The 21269-nt window shown below is 41.9% G+C and overlaps 1 protein-coding gene across 1 annotated transcript in view; it reads right to left on the bottom strand.

Moving 5' to 3' along the window:
• The window catches only part of slc45a2.L (solute carrier family 45 member 2 L homeolog), a 93526-nt gene that overhangs the window by 14576 nt on the left and 57681 nt on the right, over nt 1-21269 (bottom strand). Inside the window, 3 exon segments of the mRNA NM_001095910.1 lie at nt 2701-2906; nt 5286-5409; nt 8141-8284. Coding sequence (NP_001089379.1) covers nt 2701-2906; nt 5286-5409; nt 8141-8284 — 474 coding nt within the window.

The following is a 21269-nucleotide window of genomic DNA, read 5'->3' as shown; positions in this document are numbered from 1 at the left end:
TAATAATAATACAGGTCAAAGTTAGTGATGGGTGAATTTGGGGCGTTTCACCGAAAAATTCAGGAATTTCCTGTGCAATTCGCAAAACGGCGAAAAATTTGCGAAACGTCGCAGCCTCATTTTTTACGCCGACTTCCGTTTTTTACGCCAGCCTTTTTTTTGCCCGCCGGTGTCCCGTTTTTGGTGAAATTGCGCCGAAGTCCATTTTTTTGGCCGCAAAGCCAATTCGCGCCTGGCGAAAAAATTCGCCCATCACTAGTCAGAGTAACTATTCCAAACATTCCTTGTCTCTTTCCCTTAGGCTCCTATCTAAGCCCTATGAATATATAGGAGAAGTATAAGAAAAGCTACCAGTCCCAATTTCTGTTGGAGCATAGAGTAAGCCCTCCAACACTTACCTCTTGTCTCTGATCCTGTTTAGTGGACACCTATATAGTATCTAGCGTTGCCATTCGCTATTTCCCATCCCTTTACCTGTGGGTTATGTAATAAAAAGCCCAGGAGCAGTAAACCAATTAGCAGGTAGCATTAACTATGTGTTCCATATCTTCACAGAATTATACGTATATGTTTTACTTTTAAAGTCTCTAAGGTTTGCTCTGTTGACAAAGACATTGGTACAAACAGCCACTGCATTATTCCGTTCCTTAGATGCCTCACCATCATTTATTACTTTGCTGTTGAAATTGAAAAGCACACTGGTTGCAATAAATTTATGGTTATAAACTAAAATATCAGGACTTCGGGAGGCACAAAAGCATTTTCCACAGATGCAGTCCTGAACACTTCATTAAACACAAATTTATCAGCATATCAAATATAGTACATTTATTTGAAATCCGTCAGACTGAAGTGGGTTTTTATTGTTAAGCAGCACAAAGAATTGGGAGCTGGGGGTTTGAAATATAGTCTGTTGAACATATGCTTTTGATGGCAGTTTAGACAGATCCTATCAAGTTACAGTTAGTCGGTAGGGATTGAAAATCAAGTTGGCCAAAGCCACCCCATGGTAACGAGTCATTGGTAGACCAGAACGAAAAAGGGTAATATTGGCCTCCCATTTCTCTGCAGATTCATTGGTTCAGGCTCTAGGTAGGACAAGTGGATATATATATATATATATATATATATATATATATATATATATATATATATATATATATATATATATATATATATATATATATATATCATACATCATCGCAAGTTAGGTTGACTAAAATAAAATTCATAAGTTCAACATTTCCCAAACACCCTAGAAATTAATCAAGGAGAAGCCAATACTTTCTAACCACAAGAAGCAATCACCATGCTCCCTATATTTTTTTATCTTATTTGACCATTTAACTAGTGGACCAATTGGTCATCTGTTTTTTATAGTTGTCTCTTTAGGAAGGTCTCATATAACCCTATGGCTTAGTTATGAAGATCAGGGGAGGAAGTGCACAAGCGCTAAGATAATATTATTTTTAGTATTATCTTGGTATGCCTTTAAATAAACCGCTGGACTTCAATGTTTACATTAGCCAATGTCAGTGCTCAGACCAATGTTATTTACCCCTGTAAATTACCCCATGGCATTTGGAGAGAATTGCACTTGATTCTTAACTGTCAGGTTTTGGATACGATTTTATTCATCTTATCTAATTCTTTGACTTAACTTTTACTATGATGTAGAGCAGGGGTCTCCAACCTTTTTTTACCTGTGAGCCACATTCCAAAATGAAAAGAGTTGGTGAGCAACACAGGCATGCAAAAAGTTCCTGGGGTGTAAAATAAGGGCTGTGATTGACTATTTGGTGGCTCCTATGTGATCTGGCAGCCTACAGAAGTCTCTGTTTGGCAGTACATTTTGGGCTTCATACAACTAAAACTTGCCTCCAAGCCTGGAATTCAAAAATAATCACCTGCTTTGAGGCCACTGGGAGCAACAGCCAAGGGGTTGGTGAGCAACATGTTACTCATAAGCCAATGGTTGAGGATCACTGGTGTAGAGAGTGATAGTCTGAGACAATTTGCCTTTGGTTTTCATTTTTTATTATTTGTGGGCCCACCAGAGAACCTTAAACCATGGGTCCACTATCCAAACTAGTTTTCCCCATCTCCTTACTCAAGCTCTTCATTCTCCTAGTCCCTTTTCTGTACATATTATACTCTATCCTTTCATTTATTTTATAGTATTTTTTCCCATATAGAAACAGGGAATGTTCATTAAATAGGCCAAATGTTAAGAAACAGGAGAACCCTGTTTTCCTGGAATCCCAGTGTGCCAGTCTACACTTTCAATTCTGCTTAAACTTGCACTCATAATGTTATTGATTAAAAACATTTTTCCCAACAAAAATGTTGAGGCTCATATGAAGCAAGTGACTAGCTGCCCCAAAATACAATGAGATAACTGGACCATGAAGCTGTATTTATTATGCCAACGGGTTTATTTGTGAGATTCCCCAAATGCACCCACACGTACATGGTTCACTCCATGATCTGCCACCCCCTCTAAGCACAACTAAACTTCTTAGCCCTGTCCCTTTTATTGGACATGAAGAAGCCTGGAAAAGACGGAGCACTGGGCTTGGTTTTATCTCCAGGGTCACACACACACACAACAATACAAATTGGTTGATAGAGCTGATAGCCATAAATATACAGAGATAAATCAAAAAGTTATATATGAAGACTCGCAAATGTGAAACTCACCTCTTCTTCTCTGTGATACTCTGAAATCAGATTGAATGGCACAGTGTACAATGTACTTGACATCACCCCAAAAAGTGAGCAGAGGACTAGGGTGGAGTAAACGTTGGGAAACAGCCCAATAAATCCAGTACCAAGCCCAAACAGAAGGTAGCCCAGAAAATATAGGCCTTTCAATCCGATGAATGGAAGAAGTGCTTTCTGAAGGTCTGTCAGTAGGAAGGAAATATTGTAAATAATTTTGTAAAAAATTTCCCATAACTTAGATTTATTACTTTATAATAAATGTCATACAGGTATGGGATTTATTATCTAGAATTCTTGGTACCTGAGTTTTTCCAGATAAGGAATCTTTCCATAAAATGGATCACCATACCTTAAAGGGGTGGTTCACCTTTGAGATATTGACACCTTATTTCAGTAAGGCCATCTCTTATAGAGTCCATTTTCAGAAAAATTATTTCCTTTTTTTCTTAAGGGTCTGGCCACATGGGCAGATTCGGGGAGATTAGCCGCCAGGCGACAAATCTCCTCTTCTTCGCAGCGACTAATCTCCCCGATCTGCCTTCCCCCGACTAAAATGTAAATTGCCTGGGGGCAGGCACATGGAGCGCTTTGTTTTCCGAAGTCGCCTGAAGTGTCCTTGTGAGGCAATTATGGACAACTTCGGAAAACAAAGCGATTTTAATTTTAGCCGGCGGAAGGCAGGGATGGCAGATCAGGGAGATTAATCGCTGCGAAGAAGAGGAGATTTGTCGTCTGGCGACTAATCTCCCCAAATCTGCCAGTGTGGCCAGACCCGTAAACAGAAAAAGGAAATAATTTTGCAGAAAATGGATTCTATAAGAGATGACCTTCCTGAAATAAGGAGCGAATAGGTTTCCAGATAAGGGATCCTAGATCTGTATTGACAGATTAAAAATTTTCAGTATGGGGTGGCAGATTTATAACTTTTCAAATTTTAGTCTTTTTGATGTTTGGCTGAAAAAATACAAAAACAATTTGAATAGGTGGTAATTTGATTTTTTTTCCCCAATAAAACGGGCCCCTTATTTTTTACTTAAAATGCCAAAAATATAACATATTGAAAGAGTTGATTATACTGACAGATAGAATGAAAAGAACTGTTTATCTTTTCACAATAAACATATATACGGTAGTACAATATTAAGATATAGGAGATGGCCTTCCTGAAATTAGGAGCTTTCTAGATAATAGATTTCTAGATAAGGGATCCCATTTCTGTATTGCATTTTTTTTTTTTAATTACAAATTTTCAGTATGGGGTGGCAGATTTATAAATTTTCAAATTTTAGTCTTTTTAATGTTTGGCTGAAAAAATATGAAAACAATTTGAGTAGGTGGTAATTTCATTTTTTCCCCCAATAAAAAGGCCCCTTTTTTATTTTATTTACTTAAAATGTCAAAACACATTAAAAGGGTTGATTTTATGGACAGACAGAATGAACAGAATGGTTTCTATTTTCACAATATATAATCACAGTACATTATTAAAGGGCATGTAAAGGCAAAAAAATAAAATCCCATTTTTACTTTCTTTAATGAAAAAGAAACCTATCTCCAATATACTTTAATTAAAAAATGTGTACCGTTTTTATAAGAAACCTGACTGTATGCAGTGAAATTCTCCCTACATTTACTGCTGTGGATAGGAATTGTCAGATGGTCCCTAACTGCTGAGATGAGAAACAATCATACTTATGAACAGCAGGGGGAGCCCCCGCCCCACTTCCCAGCCATGCAGAACTCAAGCAGCTTTGTTTATGACGATCCCTAAGCAGCCCAGACCACACTGAGCATGTGCACAGTCTTAGTCTTGCAAAGATGTTTAGCAAAGTTACAAGATGGTGACCCCCTGTAGCCAACTTTAAAAGCATAAATTATTTGTTTGATTAGGCTTGTGGTGCAGTAAGTTCATGTTTATATTTAGTATACAAAATACAGCATTTCTAGCCTTATTTTATTTTAGACTTTACATGCCCTTTGAGATGACACTTTTTAGTCCAGATGCCAGTGGAAGAATATGGAACTCTTGGCAAATGACCCTCTTTTTTTTCTCTTTTTAAGTAAAAGATTTAGCCACTAAGGTAGAGTCCCCAAACTTTTTTTTACCCATGAGCCACCTTCAAATGTAAAAAAAAGCAACATAAGCATGCAAAAAGTTCCTGGGTTGCCAAATAAGGGCTGTGATTGGCTATTTGGTAGCCCCTATTTAGACTGGCAGCCTACAGGAGACTCTGTTTGTCAGTACATCTGGTTTTTATGCACTAAAACTTGTCTCCAAGTCTGGAATTCAAAAATAGTCACCTGTTTTGAGGCCACTGGGAGCAAAATCCAAATGGTTAGTGAGCAACTTGTTACTCATGAGCCACTGGTTGGGGATCATTGGTTGATATTTAAAGGGAATATTATACAGGAAGTTTTAGATTTCCGAGTTCTGTTATGGCTATTTTTGCCTCTTATCAATAGTCCTTCATTCGAGCTCTTCCCCACACAACATGTTGTTTACTATGTATCTTTCGGAAGACTGAGGAGTCACATGGTTATAATGTTTAAAAGGTACTTACATGAATACAAAGCCGAGGAGATTGCATTGATACACATACCCCAGCAGCCTACTTCCACTCCTCTTTCGTAGATAAGATATGCCGTGGAGTTATGTTCTGCATATGGATTTCCATGGTATACGATCTGGGAATTAACAATGGACAAAGAAGCGCAGGGAGCGTGAATATTGTTTCTTGTATTTAGTCTGTGAATGATAACACATTTCCTTTATGGAATAGAAAGAATATCTGTAGGAGGTTGATGGTTATGCTTCTTGATGAAAGATCCCCCTGAAACCTTAATTCCTACATAGCAACAGCAAACTCAAAATACACAAGCCTTGTGTGTGTCTCAATTGAACATATTGATTCAACAATCTTTCTCAAATCTTTCCTAAGCAGAAGAACATCAGAGCAGCCTCTTTCTTTCTCCTGACAACTTCCTTGACTACTTGGTGGTCAGACTGGTGGGAAACTGACCAGCAGGTGGCGCTGTTGTAACAAAAATCATTCATGTTAACAGTACATGTATCCTTTAATATCTTATTAAATTAATTAAAAATAAATAATGAAAGTACATTGCAAAAATACTTAGAATAGCAGCCTCATCAATTTTACATTCCCTTATTTTAAAAGGTTTACTTATCCTTTAAATGTTGAATAGCAAATTAGAATTAGAATTTTCGAATTGTATTTTTGGTCAAAACTCAAATTTTGAGATTTAGCAAACCTTGACCCTGGGAAAAATTCGAAATCGACTATTCACCACCTAAACCCTGCCAAGTTCATGTAGAAGTCAAAGATTTTAATAGCCTTCTTGACATTCAAATTTTTTTTCAGAGAAATTTGCGGATCAATCCTATTCGATTGTTTCGAATTCAAACTAATTTTTTCTTAAATAACCTCCCATTCGAATTTCAAGTATAGTCGAATTTATTAGAATAAAAAAAATTCACATGAATTCGAAATTCGACCTTTGATAAATCTGGGCAGAGACACACGCTCATCTTTGGGGAGATTTAGTAATCCGGCGATAAATCGCCTCTTCTTCTAGGTGACTAATCTCCCCAAACTGCCTCCCGCCGGCTAGAATCTAAATCGCCAGCGGGATGGCACTCTGAGCGCTTCGTTTTCTGAAGACGCCACGAAGTTTCCTTGTGAGGGAACTTCAACCGACTTTGGAAAACTAACCGATTGCCTTCCAGCCATCGATTTACATTCTAGCCGGCGGGAGGAAGTTCGGGGAGATTAGTCGCCTCGAAGAAAAGGAGAATTGTCACTGGGCGACTAATCTCCTTGAATCTGAGCGTGTGTCTCTGCCTTAAGTGTTTCATTTATTGCTGCCATTTCTACTCAACGCATTCAATGTGCAGTAACGAGTCTTAAGGTGGCCATACATGGATAGATCCGCTCGTTTGGCGATGTCGCCAAACGAGCGGATCTCCCTCCGATATGCCAACCTTGAGGTGGGCAATATCGGGCAGATCCGATCGTGGGCCCTAGGGCCCAACGATCGGATCCTAGCATTCATCAAACGGGTGGTCGGATCGCGGGACTGCATCAACTAACAGATGCGGCCGCGATCCGACAGGATTTTCTGTCCCATCCGATCGAGATCTGGCCGACTTTCAGCCAGATCTCGATCGGGGAAGCCCGTCGGGGGCCCCCATACACGGGCCAATAAGCTGCCGACACAGTCTGTCGGCAGCTTTTATCGGCCCGTGCATGGCCACCTTTAGGCTGGAAGAATGGGTCCAATTCCCCACAGCTTCTATATTTGTAACTGTAAAAAAGTTATTTTAATTCATACTGACAAACGTATCTGTGGGACTTTGACCATATTTAAGGGCATAATTATTATGCTGTGTAAAACAAAATTCGCCAAAAAAAGAAACAAAACGGTGTAATAAACCGTGTAAAATAAATGGCACATTTATCAATATGTGTGTAATTTTACACCATACGAATGTCAGATTTGCTGCCATTATTTTACATTGCTTCCGGTCGGAAGTAACTAAGAAAAAACGTGTAAAAAAAATGACCCTGTTTTTTTACATGGTGAAGCTTGGTGACTTTTATTTTTTTACACCACATAATAAATCTGCCCCTTAATGTAGAGGGCTCTTATATGGGGCTGTTATGAAAGTTTCAGGATAACTGTCTCCTCTAACTTCTCTACCTTTGAAGAAGATCATCTTCCAGTAGTGATGTGCGGGCCGGACCAATACCCAACTTCTGGGTTGACATTTTATAGACGCGCGCCTGCTCTCCCTGCCCCTTTTGTGACATCATCAACAGGGTGGGTCTATAAAAGGAACCCGGAAGTCAGGCTCGGGTGGAGGGAAGGCGGGTTTGCAGACGGGTGCAGGTCGAGAAAAACCCAACCCACACATCACTATCTTCTAGTGTTTATTGAGCCCCCTGGTGGTGACATCAGGATTTGGGTTCTGATCAGTACACTGGGCATTAGCAGTACCACTGATAAAGGCACATTCTAACGATAATCTACTGATTATATGGCATTTAAGAAAGTAAGACAATTATATAGTGAATAAAGCACCCCCTCTTGTGAAATATAAGGATATTATAAGTTACCAAGGAGTTTCATGACCATATAAAAACAAGAGGCTGAAGGCCGAGTGTATTTATAAAGGTCATGGAACTCCGAGGTAACTTCTAATATCCTCATATTTTACAACTGGGGGTACTTTATTTATTATAATACACAAATTTCAGTGAATCATGTGACACAAATGACATCAGAACTAATCGTTTATAACTGATGACATCAGAACTCACCGTTTATAAGGATATAATTTACAAGATATGTGTATCTTGTGTATTATATATATATATATATAGGAAAGTAGAGGTACCTGGCCCATGAAGTCGGTGAAGAACAGCATATTAGAAAGGAAAGCGGTCCATCCAATTAAGTGGCTGATGCATAAGTAGCGATAATGAGCGGGCATCGTTAGAAGGGCATTTATCAGCGATTTAACAGTCATTCGTTTTTGCACCTAAAACAGAAGCATAGGAAAGATACAGTTAAATGCACACATGAAAACAATGCCATCAAAGGGGTGGTTCACCTTTGAGTTAACTTTTAGTATGTTATAGAATGGTCCAAATCTACGAAGCTTTTCAATTGGTTTAATGTCAATTATTTAATGTTTTTAGTTTTTAAATGATTTGCCTTCTTCTTCTGCCTCTTTCAGTTTTCAAACGGGGGTCACTGACCCCATCTAAAACAATGCTAATAATGTATCGTTATTGCTATTTTTTGTTACTCATCTTTCTATTCAGGGTCTCTCCTATTCATATTCCAGTCTCTTATCTAAATCTATGCATGGTTGCTAGGGTAAGTTAGACCCTAGCAACCAGACTGGTGAATTTACAAACTGGAGAGCTGCTGAAAAAAAAGCGAAATAACACAAAAACCATAAATAATTAATGCCGAATGGTCTAAGTCGAATTTTTAAAGAGACAGTACATGATAAATTTTGAAATGAGATTTTTGGAATTTTTTTCAAATTCGAATCGAATTTGGACTATTCACTAGTCAAAGTACACAAAAATTATCTTGAAATTCAGATTTTTTTTTAATTTGAATTTTCACTTCAACCTTTGATAAATCTGCCCCTAAAAATCAGACCCGAATTTCTACTTGGGCCATCCACATGCCCAGCCACCCTCCGTAGCACTGGGGATAAGGTGTTACCCAGTGCTTCAGATAATATTGAATTGCGCCCCTATAATCTTGCCACCCTAGGCCCAGGCCTTGCCACAGATGTGGACCTGCTAAAAGTTAATTCAAAGGCGAACAACCTTCATATGATATATAAATCATATATAAAAAATTCAATTGAGGGCTAGGTGGAGCCGTATTGGGGTATTTTCGTATTTTATTATTAACATGTATTTATATAGCGCCAACATATTTCGTAGCAATGTATTTTAATAAAACACTGCTCTGGTCAAGAGCTCTGCATTCCTTTTTCCTGGAAGTGGGGTCTCCTACATACTGGCATTCTGCATCCCTAAGTTTCTAATATAGCTTGCCAAGGATCTTATATTTGTTGTAAACAGGGTGTTATGCCAACAGGCTGCACTAGGGGGTTCCAGGGCATGAGAACAACCTTCACCCCTTGTCTGCTCTTGTCAGCGTTTAGTCATATTGCCGAAGGTTCACATTCTCCAATGAGTGGTCCTGTAAGTCAGAATACAGCCCATATTGTAAATAATATAGTATTGCAGAAATTAATAGTGTAACCGATGTACAAATCCATGGTGTGAAGTACTACTAGTGGAAGTTATAGCCCATAACACCTGGAGGTCTACCAGAGGTGGGCTAAGCCAACCAAGAGCCCTAGGCAACCCGGCCGGCCACCTCGCTCCCCTCCATGCTTGCATGTGCGCTAGTGATGGACGAATTTCTCCTGTTTTGTTCGCAAAAAAAAAATCACGAATTTCCCACGAAATTCACAAAATGCAAACTTTGAAGCTGGCGTCAAATACTGGCGACAATTCTGAAGCACTTTAAATTCAATTGGGCCTATTAATTGTCGCCGGCGTCGGAGTTGTCAGGGCGAATTTTCACGGTAATTTCGCAAATTTATTCGCAGTCAGTGAAGCGCGGAAAATTCACTGTGAATTCACGCCTGCCAAATAAATTTGGCAATCACTAATGTGCGCACAGTGACATTGCACACGGAGAAGGGGATGAGCTGAAATGAGACAAGCAGGAAGCAAGCAAACCCAGACTAGGGGTACGCAGAGGGCCCTTCAACAGACACCTGCCCAGTACCCCCTCAATGTTCCGCGCTAGGCAGGTGCCTCTTATGCCTACCCAGAGTTCCGGCCCAAAGGTCTACTGTAAGTAAAGGTGGCCCAGTGTCGGATTGGGCGGACAGGATACTGAGGAAAAAACTTGGTGGGCCCCGCCAACCCAGGTCCGCTCCCCACTGGGTAATGTGGGCAATCACAGGCACAAAGTGTGTGTAGTGGGAGGGCTGAGATTGCAGTGGGTTGGCATTGGGTTTGACTGCTGCACAAGCTCAGGACTGAGGCAGAGGACCAGCCCTGATATAGCAGCCCCAGGCACCCTAGTCCTACACTGCGATGACTTGTTTATACAGGTAGGGGTAGATTTATCAAGGGTCGAATTGAAAGTTTGAATTTTTAAATTCAAATGTTGAGGTAATTATAGTGTAATTTGACTAGGGAATACTCCAAATTTGATTAGAATTCAAAAAAAATGTGAAATTCGAATTTTGAACTTTATTTATTTTATTTTTATTTATATTATGTACTGTCCCTTTAAGAATTTAAATTTGACTATTCGCCATCTAAAACCTGCGGATTTGGTGTTTTAAACTAGGGGGGACCTCCTACAATCAATTTGGAGTCGTTAGGTGGACTTTTGAAAACAATTATTGCTTTTGGTGAAAAAACTCTAATTGAATTTGATTCAAGTTTGCAGGTCGATCCTGTTCACCGGAATTTAAAAATTTAGAATGTTTTAAATAAATGTTGTTGTTTTTTCAAATTTCGACCCTTGATAAATCAGGTATTTATAAAAATCACTGGCTAACAGTTGGTTGCCCTTGTAGATACTGGTGAGGCTGAGGGAGAAGGAGACAGTTATTGATTTCCTAGTTTGTAACTATCTCGTGCTGAGATTCTACAATGTCCTGTTCTCTTCATAAACCCACAATACATTTCTCTATAAACGCAGCCATCCAGTCAAATAATCAAGGGGTAACAAAGAACAGGAATATAAAACTCCGGCTCTTTTTCCCAACACATAATGCAGATAAAAAGCTTTACAGAACATACTGTAGATAAAAGAATTTGAGAATAGGCATTATACAGGTATGGGACCCGTTATCCAAAATTATGGAAAGGCGCCTCCCATAGACTATTTTATCCAAATATAGGGATGTAGCGAACGTCGGAAAAAAAGTTCGCGAACATATTCGCGAACTTGCGCAAAAACGCGAGCGGTTCGCGAACGGTTCGCGAACCCCATAGACTTCAATGGGAAGGCGAACTTTAACATCTAGAAAAGACATTTCTGGCCAGAAAAATGATTTTAAAGTTGTTTAAAGGGTGCAACGACCTGGACAGTGGCATGCCAGAGGGGGATCAAGGGCAAAAATGTATCTGAAAAATCTGCCTGTGTGTGCTTGGAAGAGATAGTGTAGGGGGAGAGCTGTTAGTGATTTCAGGGACAGATGATAGTAAGTTTGCTGGCTAGTAATCTGCTTGATACTGCTCTGTATTGGAGGGACAGAAGTCTGCAGGGATTTGAGGGACATTTTAGCTTAGGTAGCTTTGCTGGCTAGTAATCTGCTGTTCTCTTTAAACAACTGCCATACGTTGACCTTGTAGGCATTGTTTGCCCAGTTTTTTGGACGCAGCCACTGAAGCACAGTTGCCAGAAAAAATATGCCATATAAATGCTGAAAATAGTCATTTTTCGCCATACGTTGACCTTGTAGACATTGTTTGCCCAGTTTTTTTGGACGCAGCCACTGAAGCACAGTTGCCAGAAAAATTATGCCATATAAATGCTGAAAATATAAATTTTTTTGGTTGCAGCCACTGAAGCACAGAGGCCAGAAAAATTATGCCATATAAATGCAGAAAATATGCATTTTTTTGGTCGCAGCCACTGAAGCACAGTTGACAGAAAAATTATGCCATATAAATGCTGAAAATATAAACTTTTTTGGTTGCAGCCACTGAAGCACAGAGGCCAGAAAAATTATGCCATATAAATGCAGAAAACATGCATTTTTTTGGTCGCAGCCACTGAAGCACAGTTGACAGAAAAATTATGCCATATAAATGCTGAAAATATAAATTTTTTTGGTTGCAGCCACTGAAGCACAGAGGCCAGAAAAATTATGCCATATAAATGCAGAAAATATGCATTTTTTTGGTCGCAGCCACTGAAGCACAGTTGCCAGAAAAAATATGCCATATAAATGCTGAAAATAGTCATTTTTTGCCATATACGTTGAGTCGACGTATGGCAAAAAATGACTATTTTCAGCATTTATATGGCATATTTTTTCTGGCCTCTGTGCTTCAGTGGCTGCGGCCAAAAAAACTGGGCAAACAATGCCTACAAGGTCAACGTCGTTGACCTTGTAGGCATTGTTTGCCCAGTTTTTTTGGCCGCAGCCACTGAAGCACAGAGGCCAGAAAAAATATGCCATATAAATGCTGAAAATAGTCATTTTTTTGGTCGCAGCCACTGAAGCACAGTTGCCAGAAAAATTATGCCATATAAATGCTGAAAATATAAATTTTTTTGGTTGCAGCCACTGAAGCACAGAGGCCAGAAAAATTATGCCATATAAATGCAGAAAATATGCATTTTTTTGGTTGCAGCCACTGAAGCACAGAGGCCAGAAAAATTATGCCATATAAATGCAGAAAATATGCATTTTTTGGATGCAGCCACTGAAGCACAGTTGCCAGAAAAAATATGCCATATAAATGCTGAAAATAGTCATTTTTTGCCATACGTTGACCTTGTAGACATTGTTTGCCCAGTTTTTTGGTTGCAGCCACTGAAGCACAGAGGCCAGAAAAAATTAAACCAGTAGGGTTTGCACCCTAGTTTGTAACGGTGGCGGAGGGAGGAGGAGGACGCTAAAGGACAGCTGTGTGTGGAGTCATGAGGCTTGAAGAGAAGGACAGCTGCATAGAAGTCAGAACAAGTCTTCCGGCGTGCAGTAACCCTCCGAGATCCACCCCTCATTCATTTTAATAAAGGTCAGGTAATCGACACTTTTGTGACCTAGGCGAGTTCTCTTCTCAGTTACAATCCCTCCTGCTGCACTGAAGGTCCTTTCTGAGAGCACACTTGAGGCTGGGCAAGACAAGAGGTTCATGGCAAATTGTGACAGCTCTGGCCACAGATCAAGCCTGCGCACCCAGTAGTCCAGGGGTTCATCGCTCCTCAGAGTGTCGATATCTGCAGTTAATGCCAGGTAGTCCGCTACCTGCCGGTCGAGGCGTTCTTTGAGGGTGGATCCAGAAGGGTTGTGGCGCTGCCTTGGACAGAAAAACATTTGCATGTCTGACGTTACAGACTGGCCAAAGGGCTTTGTCCTTGCAGGTGTGCTCGTGGCAGGATTACTGGCACCTCTGCCCCTGGAATGTTGATGAGTTCCTGAAGTGACATCACCCTTAAAAGCATTGTACAACATGTTTTGCAGGCTGGTTTGTAAATGCCGCATCTTTTCGGACTTGTGGTATGTTGGTAACATTTCTGACACTTTATGCTTGTACCGAGGGTCTAGTAGCGTTGCGACCCAGTACAGGTCCTTCTCCTTAAGCCTCTTGATACGGGGGTCCTTCAACAGGCATGACAGCATGAAAGACCCCATTCTCACAAGGTTGGATGCAGAGCTATCCATCTCCGCTTCCTCATTATCAAGGACTGCATCATCCACGGTCTCCTCCCCCCAGCCATGTACAAGACCAGGGGTCCCCAAAAGGTCACCACTAGCCCCCTGGGAAGCCTGCTCCTGTTGGTCCTCCTCCTCCTCCTCCACAAAGCCACCTTCCTCCTCTGACTCCACTTCTGGCACCTCTCCCTGCGTTGCAGCAGGTGCCTGGGTTCGTTCTGGTGATTCCGACCAGAAATCGTGCGCTTCCAGCTCCTCGTCACGCTGGTCTACAGCCTCATCTGTCACTCGTCGCACGGCACGCTCCAGGAATAAAGCGAAGGGTATTAGGTCGCTGATGGTGCCTTCGGTGCGACTGACCATATTTGTCACCTCTTCAAAAGGTCGCATGAGCCTGCAGGCATCGCGCATAAGCACCCAGTAACGGGGGAAAAAAATCCCCAGCTGTGCAGATCCAGTCCTACCACCCAGTTCAAAAAGGTACTCGTTGACGGCCCTTTGTTGTTGCAGCAGACGTTCCAACATAAGGAGCGTTGAATTCCAGCGAGTCTGGCTGTCAGAAATCAAATGCCTGACTGGCATGTTGTAGCGCTGCTGAATGTCAGCAAGGCGTGCCATGGCTGTGTAGGAACGCCTGAAATGGGCCGACACCTTTCTGGACTGGGTGAGAACGTCCTGGAATCCTGGGTACTTGGAGACAAAACGTTGGACTATTAAATTTAACACATGTGCCATGCAGGGCACATGTGTTAAATTGCCTAGTCTCAACGCTGCCAACAGATTGCTTCCATTGTCACACACCACTTTTCCGATCTGCAGTTGGTGTGGGGTCAGCCACCGATCGGCCTGTGACTGCAGAGATGACAGGAGTACAGATCCGGTATGGTTTTTGCTTTCCAGGCACGTCATCCCCAAGACAGCGTGACAACGGCGTACCTGGCACGTCGAATAGCCTAGGGGGAGCTGGGGGTGCACAGGTGTGGAGGAGGAGAAGGAGGACCCAGCAGCAGAGTAAGAAGAAGAAGAAGACGAGGTAGAGAGCGATGGAGGAGTAGAGGTGGTGGCAGAACCGCGTGCAATCCGTGGCGGTGACACCAACTCCACTGTTGTTGTTGAGCTACCCATTCCCTGCTTCCCAGCCATTACCAAGTTCACCCAGTGGGCAGTGTAGGTGACATACCTGCCCTGACCATGCTTGGAGGACCATGCGTCAGTAGTCATATGGACCTTTGGCCCAACACTAAGTGACAGAGATGCGGTAACTTGGCTCTGCACATGTTGGTACAGGTGTGGTATTCCCTTTTTAGAAAAAAAATTGCGGCTGGGTACCTTCCACTGCGGTGTCCCAATTGCTACAAATTTGCGGAAGGCCTCAGAGTCCACCAGCTGGTATGGTAAAAGCTGGCGGGCTAAGAGTGCAGACAAGCCAGCTGTCAGACGCCGGGCAAGGGGGTGACAGTCAGACATTGGCTTCTTACGCTCAAACATGGCCTTCACAGAAACTTGGCTGGTGGCAGATGACTGGGAATGGGAACAGGTGGTCAAGGTGGAAGGCGGAGTGGAGGGTGGTTCAGACGGGTCAAGGAGAGCAGAGGTAGAGCAGTAAGATGCTGGACCAGAAGGAGTGTGGCTTTTAGTTTGCCTGTTGCCTTTGAGGTGTTGCTCCCAAAGTGCTTTGTGCTTGCCGCTCATGTGCCTTCGCATAGAAGTTGTACCTATGTGGCTGTTGGGCTTACCAAGGCTCAGTTTCTGACTGCACTCATTGCAAATTACAATGCTTTTGTCAGAGGCACACACATTAAAAAAATCCCACACTGCTGACTTTTTGGAAGTGTGCGATCTGGCGGTAACAGTAGAAGTTGGCGGAGTTGGCGGTATTGGCGGCAATGGCGGGTGCGTTGGCCGGCTGAACACAGGTGCCGATACATGTTGTTGCCCTGCTGATCCCTGCGGGCTGTCCTCCCTGCTTCTTCTAAGTCTTATTCTCCTACTGCCTCTCTGACTCTCCGTCTCTCCATCTGAACTACCCTCCTCTTGCTCTCTTCTACTAGGCACCCACAAAACATCAATCTCCTCATCATCATTCTCCTCAGATGCATCAATTTCTTCTGACACATCACAGAAGGAAGCAGCAGCGGGGACCTCCTCCTCATCACTCATTATGTCCATCTCTATCGTGTTCTCTGCCAGAATTAAATCTGGTGTAAGGTCCTCATCTCCTTCATCTTCTTCTGGCAATAATGGTTGCGCATTACTCAGTTCAAGAAACTCATTGGAAAATAACTCCTCTGACCCCAGTGAAGAAGGGGCACCGGTGGTGGAGGAAGTGTTACGTGGGGTGGCCATAGCAGTGGAGGATGAGGAGGATGTTGTGGTAAAGTTAGAAACGGTAGAGGATGGGGTGTGCTGTGTAAGCCAGTCAACTACCTCTTCAGCATTTTGGGAGTTCAGGGTCATTGGCTTTTTAAAACTGGGCAATTTGCTAGGGCCACAGGATTGCATAGCAGCACGGCCCCTAGCACGGCCTCTGCGTGGCGGCCTGCCTTTGCCTGGCATTATTTTTAAAAAAACAACAACAACAACAAAAACTCAGTTGGTTTTTCTGGAAACGATAATACACACAGCTAGATGGCGGGTTGAAGAAAACACTGTGCAAATAATGCCTACAAAGTCAACGTATACACTACTACAGCGGTGGATACGGATTACGTAAAATATATGAATGCTGCTTGAAAAAAAGTAACTCAAGTGGTTTTTCTAGAGACGATAATATTATCAATATTTAGACAAAATGTGAACAAGGTCACACAGCTCGATGGCGGGTTGAAGAAAACAGTGTGCAAATAATGCCTACAAGGTCAACGTATACACTACTACAGCGGTGGATACGGATTACGTAAAATATATGAATGCTGCTTGAAAAAAAGTAACTCAAGTGGTTTTTCTAGAGACGATAATATTATCAATATTTAGACAAAATGTGAACAAGCTCACACAGCTCGATGGCGGGTTGAAGAAAACACTGTGCAAATAATGCCTACAAGGCCAACGTATACACTACTACAGCGGTGGATACGGATTACGTAAAATATATGAATGCTGCTTGAAAAAAGTGACTCCGGTGTTTTTTCTGGAGACGGTAATATTATGGATATTTAGACAGAATGGGAACAAGGTCACACAGCTCGATGGCGGGTTGAAGAAAACAGTGTGCAAATAATGCCTACAAGGCCAACGTATACACTACTACAGCGGTGGATACGGATTACGTAAAATATATGAATGCTGCTTGAAAAAAGTGACTCCGGTGTTTTTTCTGGAGACGGTAATATTATGGATATTTAGACAGAATGGGAACAAGGTCACACAGCTCGATGGCGGGTTGAAGAAAACAGTGTGCAAATAATGCCTACAAGGCCAACGTATACACTACTACAGCGGTGGATACGGATTACGTAAAATATATGAATGCTGCTTGAAAAAAGTGACTCCGGTGTTTTTTCTGGAGACGGTAATATTATGGATATTTAGACAGAATGTGAACAAGGTCACACAGCTAGATGGCGGGTTGAAGAAAACACTGTGCAAATAATGCCTACAAGGTCAACGTATACACTACTACAGCGGTGGATACGGATTACGTAAAATATATTATGGCTGCTTGAAAAAAGTCACTCCGGTGTTTTTTCTGGAGACGGTAATATTATGGATATTTAGACAGAATGTGAACAAGGTCACACAGCTAGATGGCGGGTTGAAGAAAACACTGTGCAAATAATGCCTACAAGGTCAACGTATACACTACTACAGCGGTGGATACGGATTACGTAAAATATATTATGGCTGCTTGAAAAAAGTCACTCCGGTGTTTTTTCTGGAGACGGTAATATTATGGATATTTAGACAGAATGTGAACAAGGTCACACAGCTAGGTGGCGGGTTGAAGAAAACACTGTGCAAATAATGCCTACAAGGTCAACGTATACACTACTACAGCGGTGGATACGGATTACGTAAAATATATTATGGCTGCTTGAAAAAAGTCACTCCGGTGTTTTTTCTGGAGACGGTAATATTATGGATATTTAGACAGAATGTGAACAAGGTCACACAGCTAGATGGCGGGTTGAAGAAAACACTGTGCAAATAATGCCTACAGGGCAAATAATGCCTAAAAGGTCAACTTATACACTACTACAGCGGTAGTAAAATAAAAAAAAGTAAAATAAAAAAAAAATGAATATTAAAAAAAAAAATTAAAGTTGGTGCTGCTGAACTACTAGGAGCAGCAGATTAGCACACCAGTCCCACTCCCCAACACTGCTAGACTAATAGCACTGGGCTCTTATAGTAGTAGTAGTAGTAGTAGTAGTAAAACAACAAAAAAATAAATAAAAGCAGTCCTTACAAGGACTACTGTTATTGCAGCAGTCAGCAGATGAGATCAGAAGCAGGACAGCTGCCCACTGCAGCTACATACAGAGCACTGCAGTAGAAGGTAGATTACTAGCCAGCAAAGCTACCTAAGCTTAAATGTCCCTCAAACCCCTGCAGACTTCTGTCCCTCCAATAACAGAGCAGTATCAAAACGATTACTAGCCAGCAAACTTTCAACTGTCCCTGAAATCACTAACAGGCAGCAGCTCTCTCCCTACACTATCTCTTCAGCACACACAGGCAGAGTGAAAAAACGCTGCAGGGCTTCGGTTTTTATAGGGAAGGGGAGTGGTCCAGGGGAGAGCTTCCTGATTGGCTGCCATGTACCTGCTGGTCTGGGGTGAGAGGGCAAAAAAAACGCCAACAATGGCGAACCCAAAATGGCGAACGTCGCGCGACGTTCGCGAACTTCCGGCGAGCGCGAACACCCGATGTTCGCGCGAACAAGTTCGCCGGCGAACAGTTCGCGACATCTCTATCCAAATAATCCAAATATTGAAAAATAATTTCCTTTTTCTTTGTAATAATAAAATAGTAGCTTGTACTTGATCCCAATTAAGATATAATTAATTATAGGAATTAAGGCATATAATTCCTTATTGGAAGCAATATCAGCCTATTGGGTTTAGTTAAGGTTTACATGTATCTCTAGTAGACTTAAGGTATGAAGATCCAAATTACAGAGAGATCCATTATCCGGAAAACCCCAGGTCTCAATCATTCTGGATAGCAGGTCCCATACCTGTTTAGGAAAATGCCCCCAGTCCGATGCTACTTTTAACTGTATATTAGAAAAACAAAAAAGAGATTGGACTCTATAGGACACTGTAGTAGTGATGGGCGAATTTATTCGCCAGGCACAAATTTGCGGGTAAATTTACTTGTTTCGTTGGCGGCAAATAAATTTGGGAAAATTTCTAGTGATGGGCGAATTTGCGCCGTTTCACTTCGCCGGAAAATTCGCGAATTTCGCGCAAAATTGCAAAAAATTCGCAAAACGGCGCCGGCATCTCGTTTTTGACGCCGGCGCCCGTTTCTGACGACGGTGCCAGCGAATAAATTCACGAAACGCCCACGAAAATTCACCCGAAAAATTCTCCGCGTAATAAACGGGCGCCGGCGTCAGATTTTTTCCGAAAAAAAAAATTTTCAAGCGAATTTTCGCAAGCGTTTCGCGAATTTATTCGCTGGCGGCGAATCGCGCAAATTCGCGCCTGGCGAATAAATTCGCCCATCACTAAAAATTTCGCACATTTCACTGGAAATTCATACATTTTTCTGCGATGCGAAACGGGCCAAATTCGCCCATCACTACACTGTAGTAAAAGGGAAATTAAAACACTTTTTTAGGCCAAAATTTATCTTTTTCAAGATACAGTATATGGCTCACTGTAATGAGACATGCAAGCTGGATAAAGTTTGCAAACTGGATTTTTCTATGGAGCTTATTAGTAAATGCGAATTACCATAATGCAGTGGTTTTTCCCCCAAATTTCCAGCATATCTGCAAACTGCATCTGCCACAACTAGTTTACCCTTAAGAACTGGTTTATGCTAGGTTGGTTACCATTAAATACAAATCATTATTACAGGGGGAAAAAAAAAAATCAGGAAAATGAAGACAATGGGGATCATTTATGGGCAAATTTACCCATGGATAGTAACGCAAGGCAGCCAATCAAATTGTTGCATTCATTGTTGTACCTGCAGCTGGCTGAAAAAAGCCCGTCTCTGATTGGCTGATATGGTTTACACTGCAAATGTGTTACTAGGACCGTAATGGAAATAGATTCCCGTATAATTCTGTAAAGTACATCCCATTCCTGTGGCTATAATAAACATTCTACAAGTGATTTTATTTAGCTTATCATTTTTTTTTTTTTGCATTAACTATAATTTTTACTGCCAGAATCTTGACTTGACTATGATATTTCTGCAATAAACAGGGAACAAATTGCTCTCCTTATTGAGCCTGAAGAATCAGTTTTATGGCTATTGCCGAGAACATGCCGTGATTGAAAGTGCGGGCAGTTTATGCTGGATGGAGCCTCTCAGCTGGGCAATGTTATTCTTGGTTCTATAAACACGTCCATGATTGGTGGGAGGGAGATACAAGTGCACAACATGAGTGCAGGAGCCATAACTGTAAAAGCAACAAAATAGAGGCATTACCAACCCTACTTGTGTGGCTGCCGTAGACCCTGCTGTTATACAGTCATCTAGAGAAAATTTAAAGCAATATTTTTCCTTATTAGAGAATATGTACTCTAAATTTAAATCACATTCAAATGGGTCTATTACTATGTCGGACATTAAATGCTGCACTTCACAGTCTTAACCACCTTAAGTGCATCATAGCAGTCATCTCAAGTATCATCTCTCTTGGGCAGGGCAGTATTTGCTATATAGGGCGCTTCCTTGGGGTGCCAGCCTTTGGTATGTTGTAAATAGGATAAAAACTATAAAGCAGTTATAGAGGTGCAACACCAGAGCAATATTGTTCAACCCGTATTACTGTATCTCTTATTAGACATTCCCTTTGTATTTTCCTAATGTATATATAGTCCTCTTCTGCTACTGCATGAGATCTAGCACTAGGGTTGCCACCTGTCTGGTTTTGACCCGGACAGCCCTTATTTCCTTACTTCCTTATTTGGAAAACCAAGCAGGATCCCCTTGATTGACATGGCGATCGGCCAATCGCGGCGTCATAGCCCCTCCCCTGGCATCACAGACACTCCCACCTACGTCACGGCCCCAGTCCTTGACATCACAGCCGTCACAGCCCTGCCCAGTCTCCACTGTTGCAAAAGGTGGCAACCCTGTCTAGTACGCATTTTCTTGCATGTGGCGCTACAGGAGTCCTGTGCCTCCGCTATATGGGAGAGCAGGTGAACTATAAAATGGCGTGCCTCCGCCCAGGGTCAGGACAGACTGAACTGTAATACCCCCCCCCCCTTGTGCTGTTTGTAGTCACACAAATGATCTGTAAGTGCTTCCCACAAATACTCACAACTATTAGGATGGGTATTCCCAGCACCCCAGAGGTAGTATTGCCTGCATTTGGTGCGGAAGGCAAATCTTACAGGGGTCCCACTCTCCAAAGATCTCTCTATCCCTGAGCCTGACCACTTGAGTCCCT

Source organism: Xenopus laevis, chromosome 1L, assembly GCF_017654675.1.
Source record: "Xenopus laevis strain J_2021 chromosome 1L, Xenopus_laevis_v10.1, whole genome shotgun sequence".
NCBI lineage: Eukaryota > Metazoa > Chordata > Amphibia > Anura > Pipidae > Xenopus > Xenopus laevis.
This window is presented reverse-complemented; position numbering and strand designations above follow the sequence as displayed.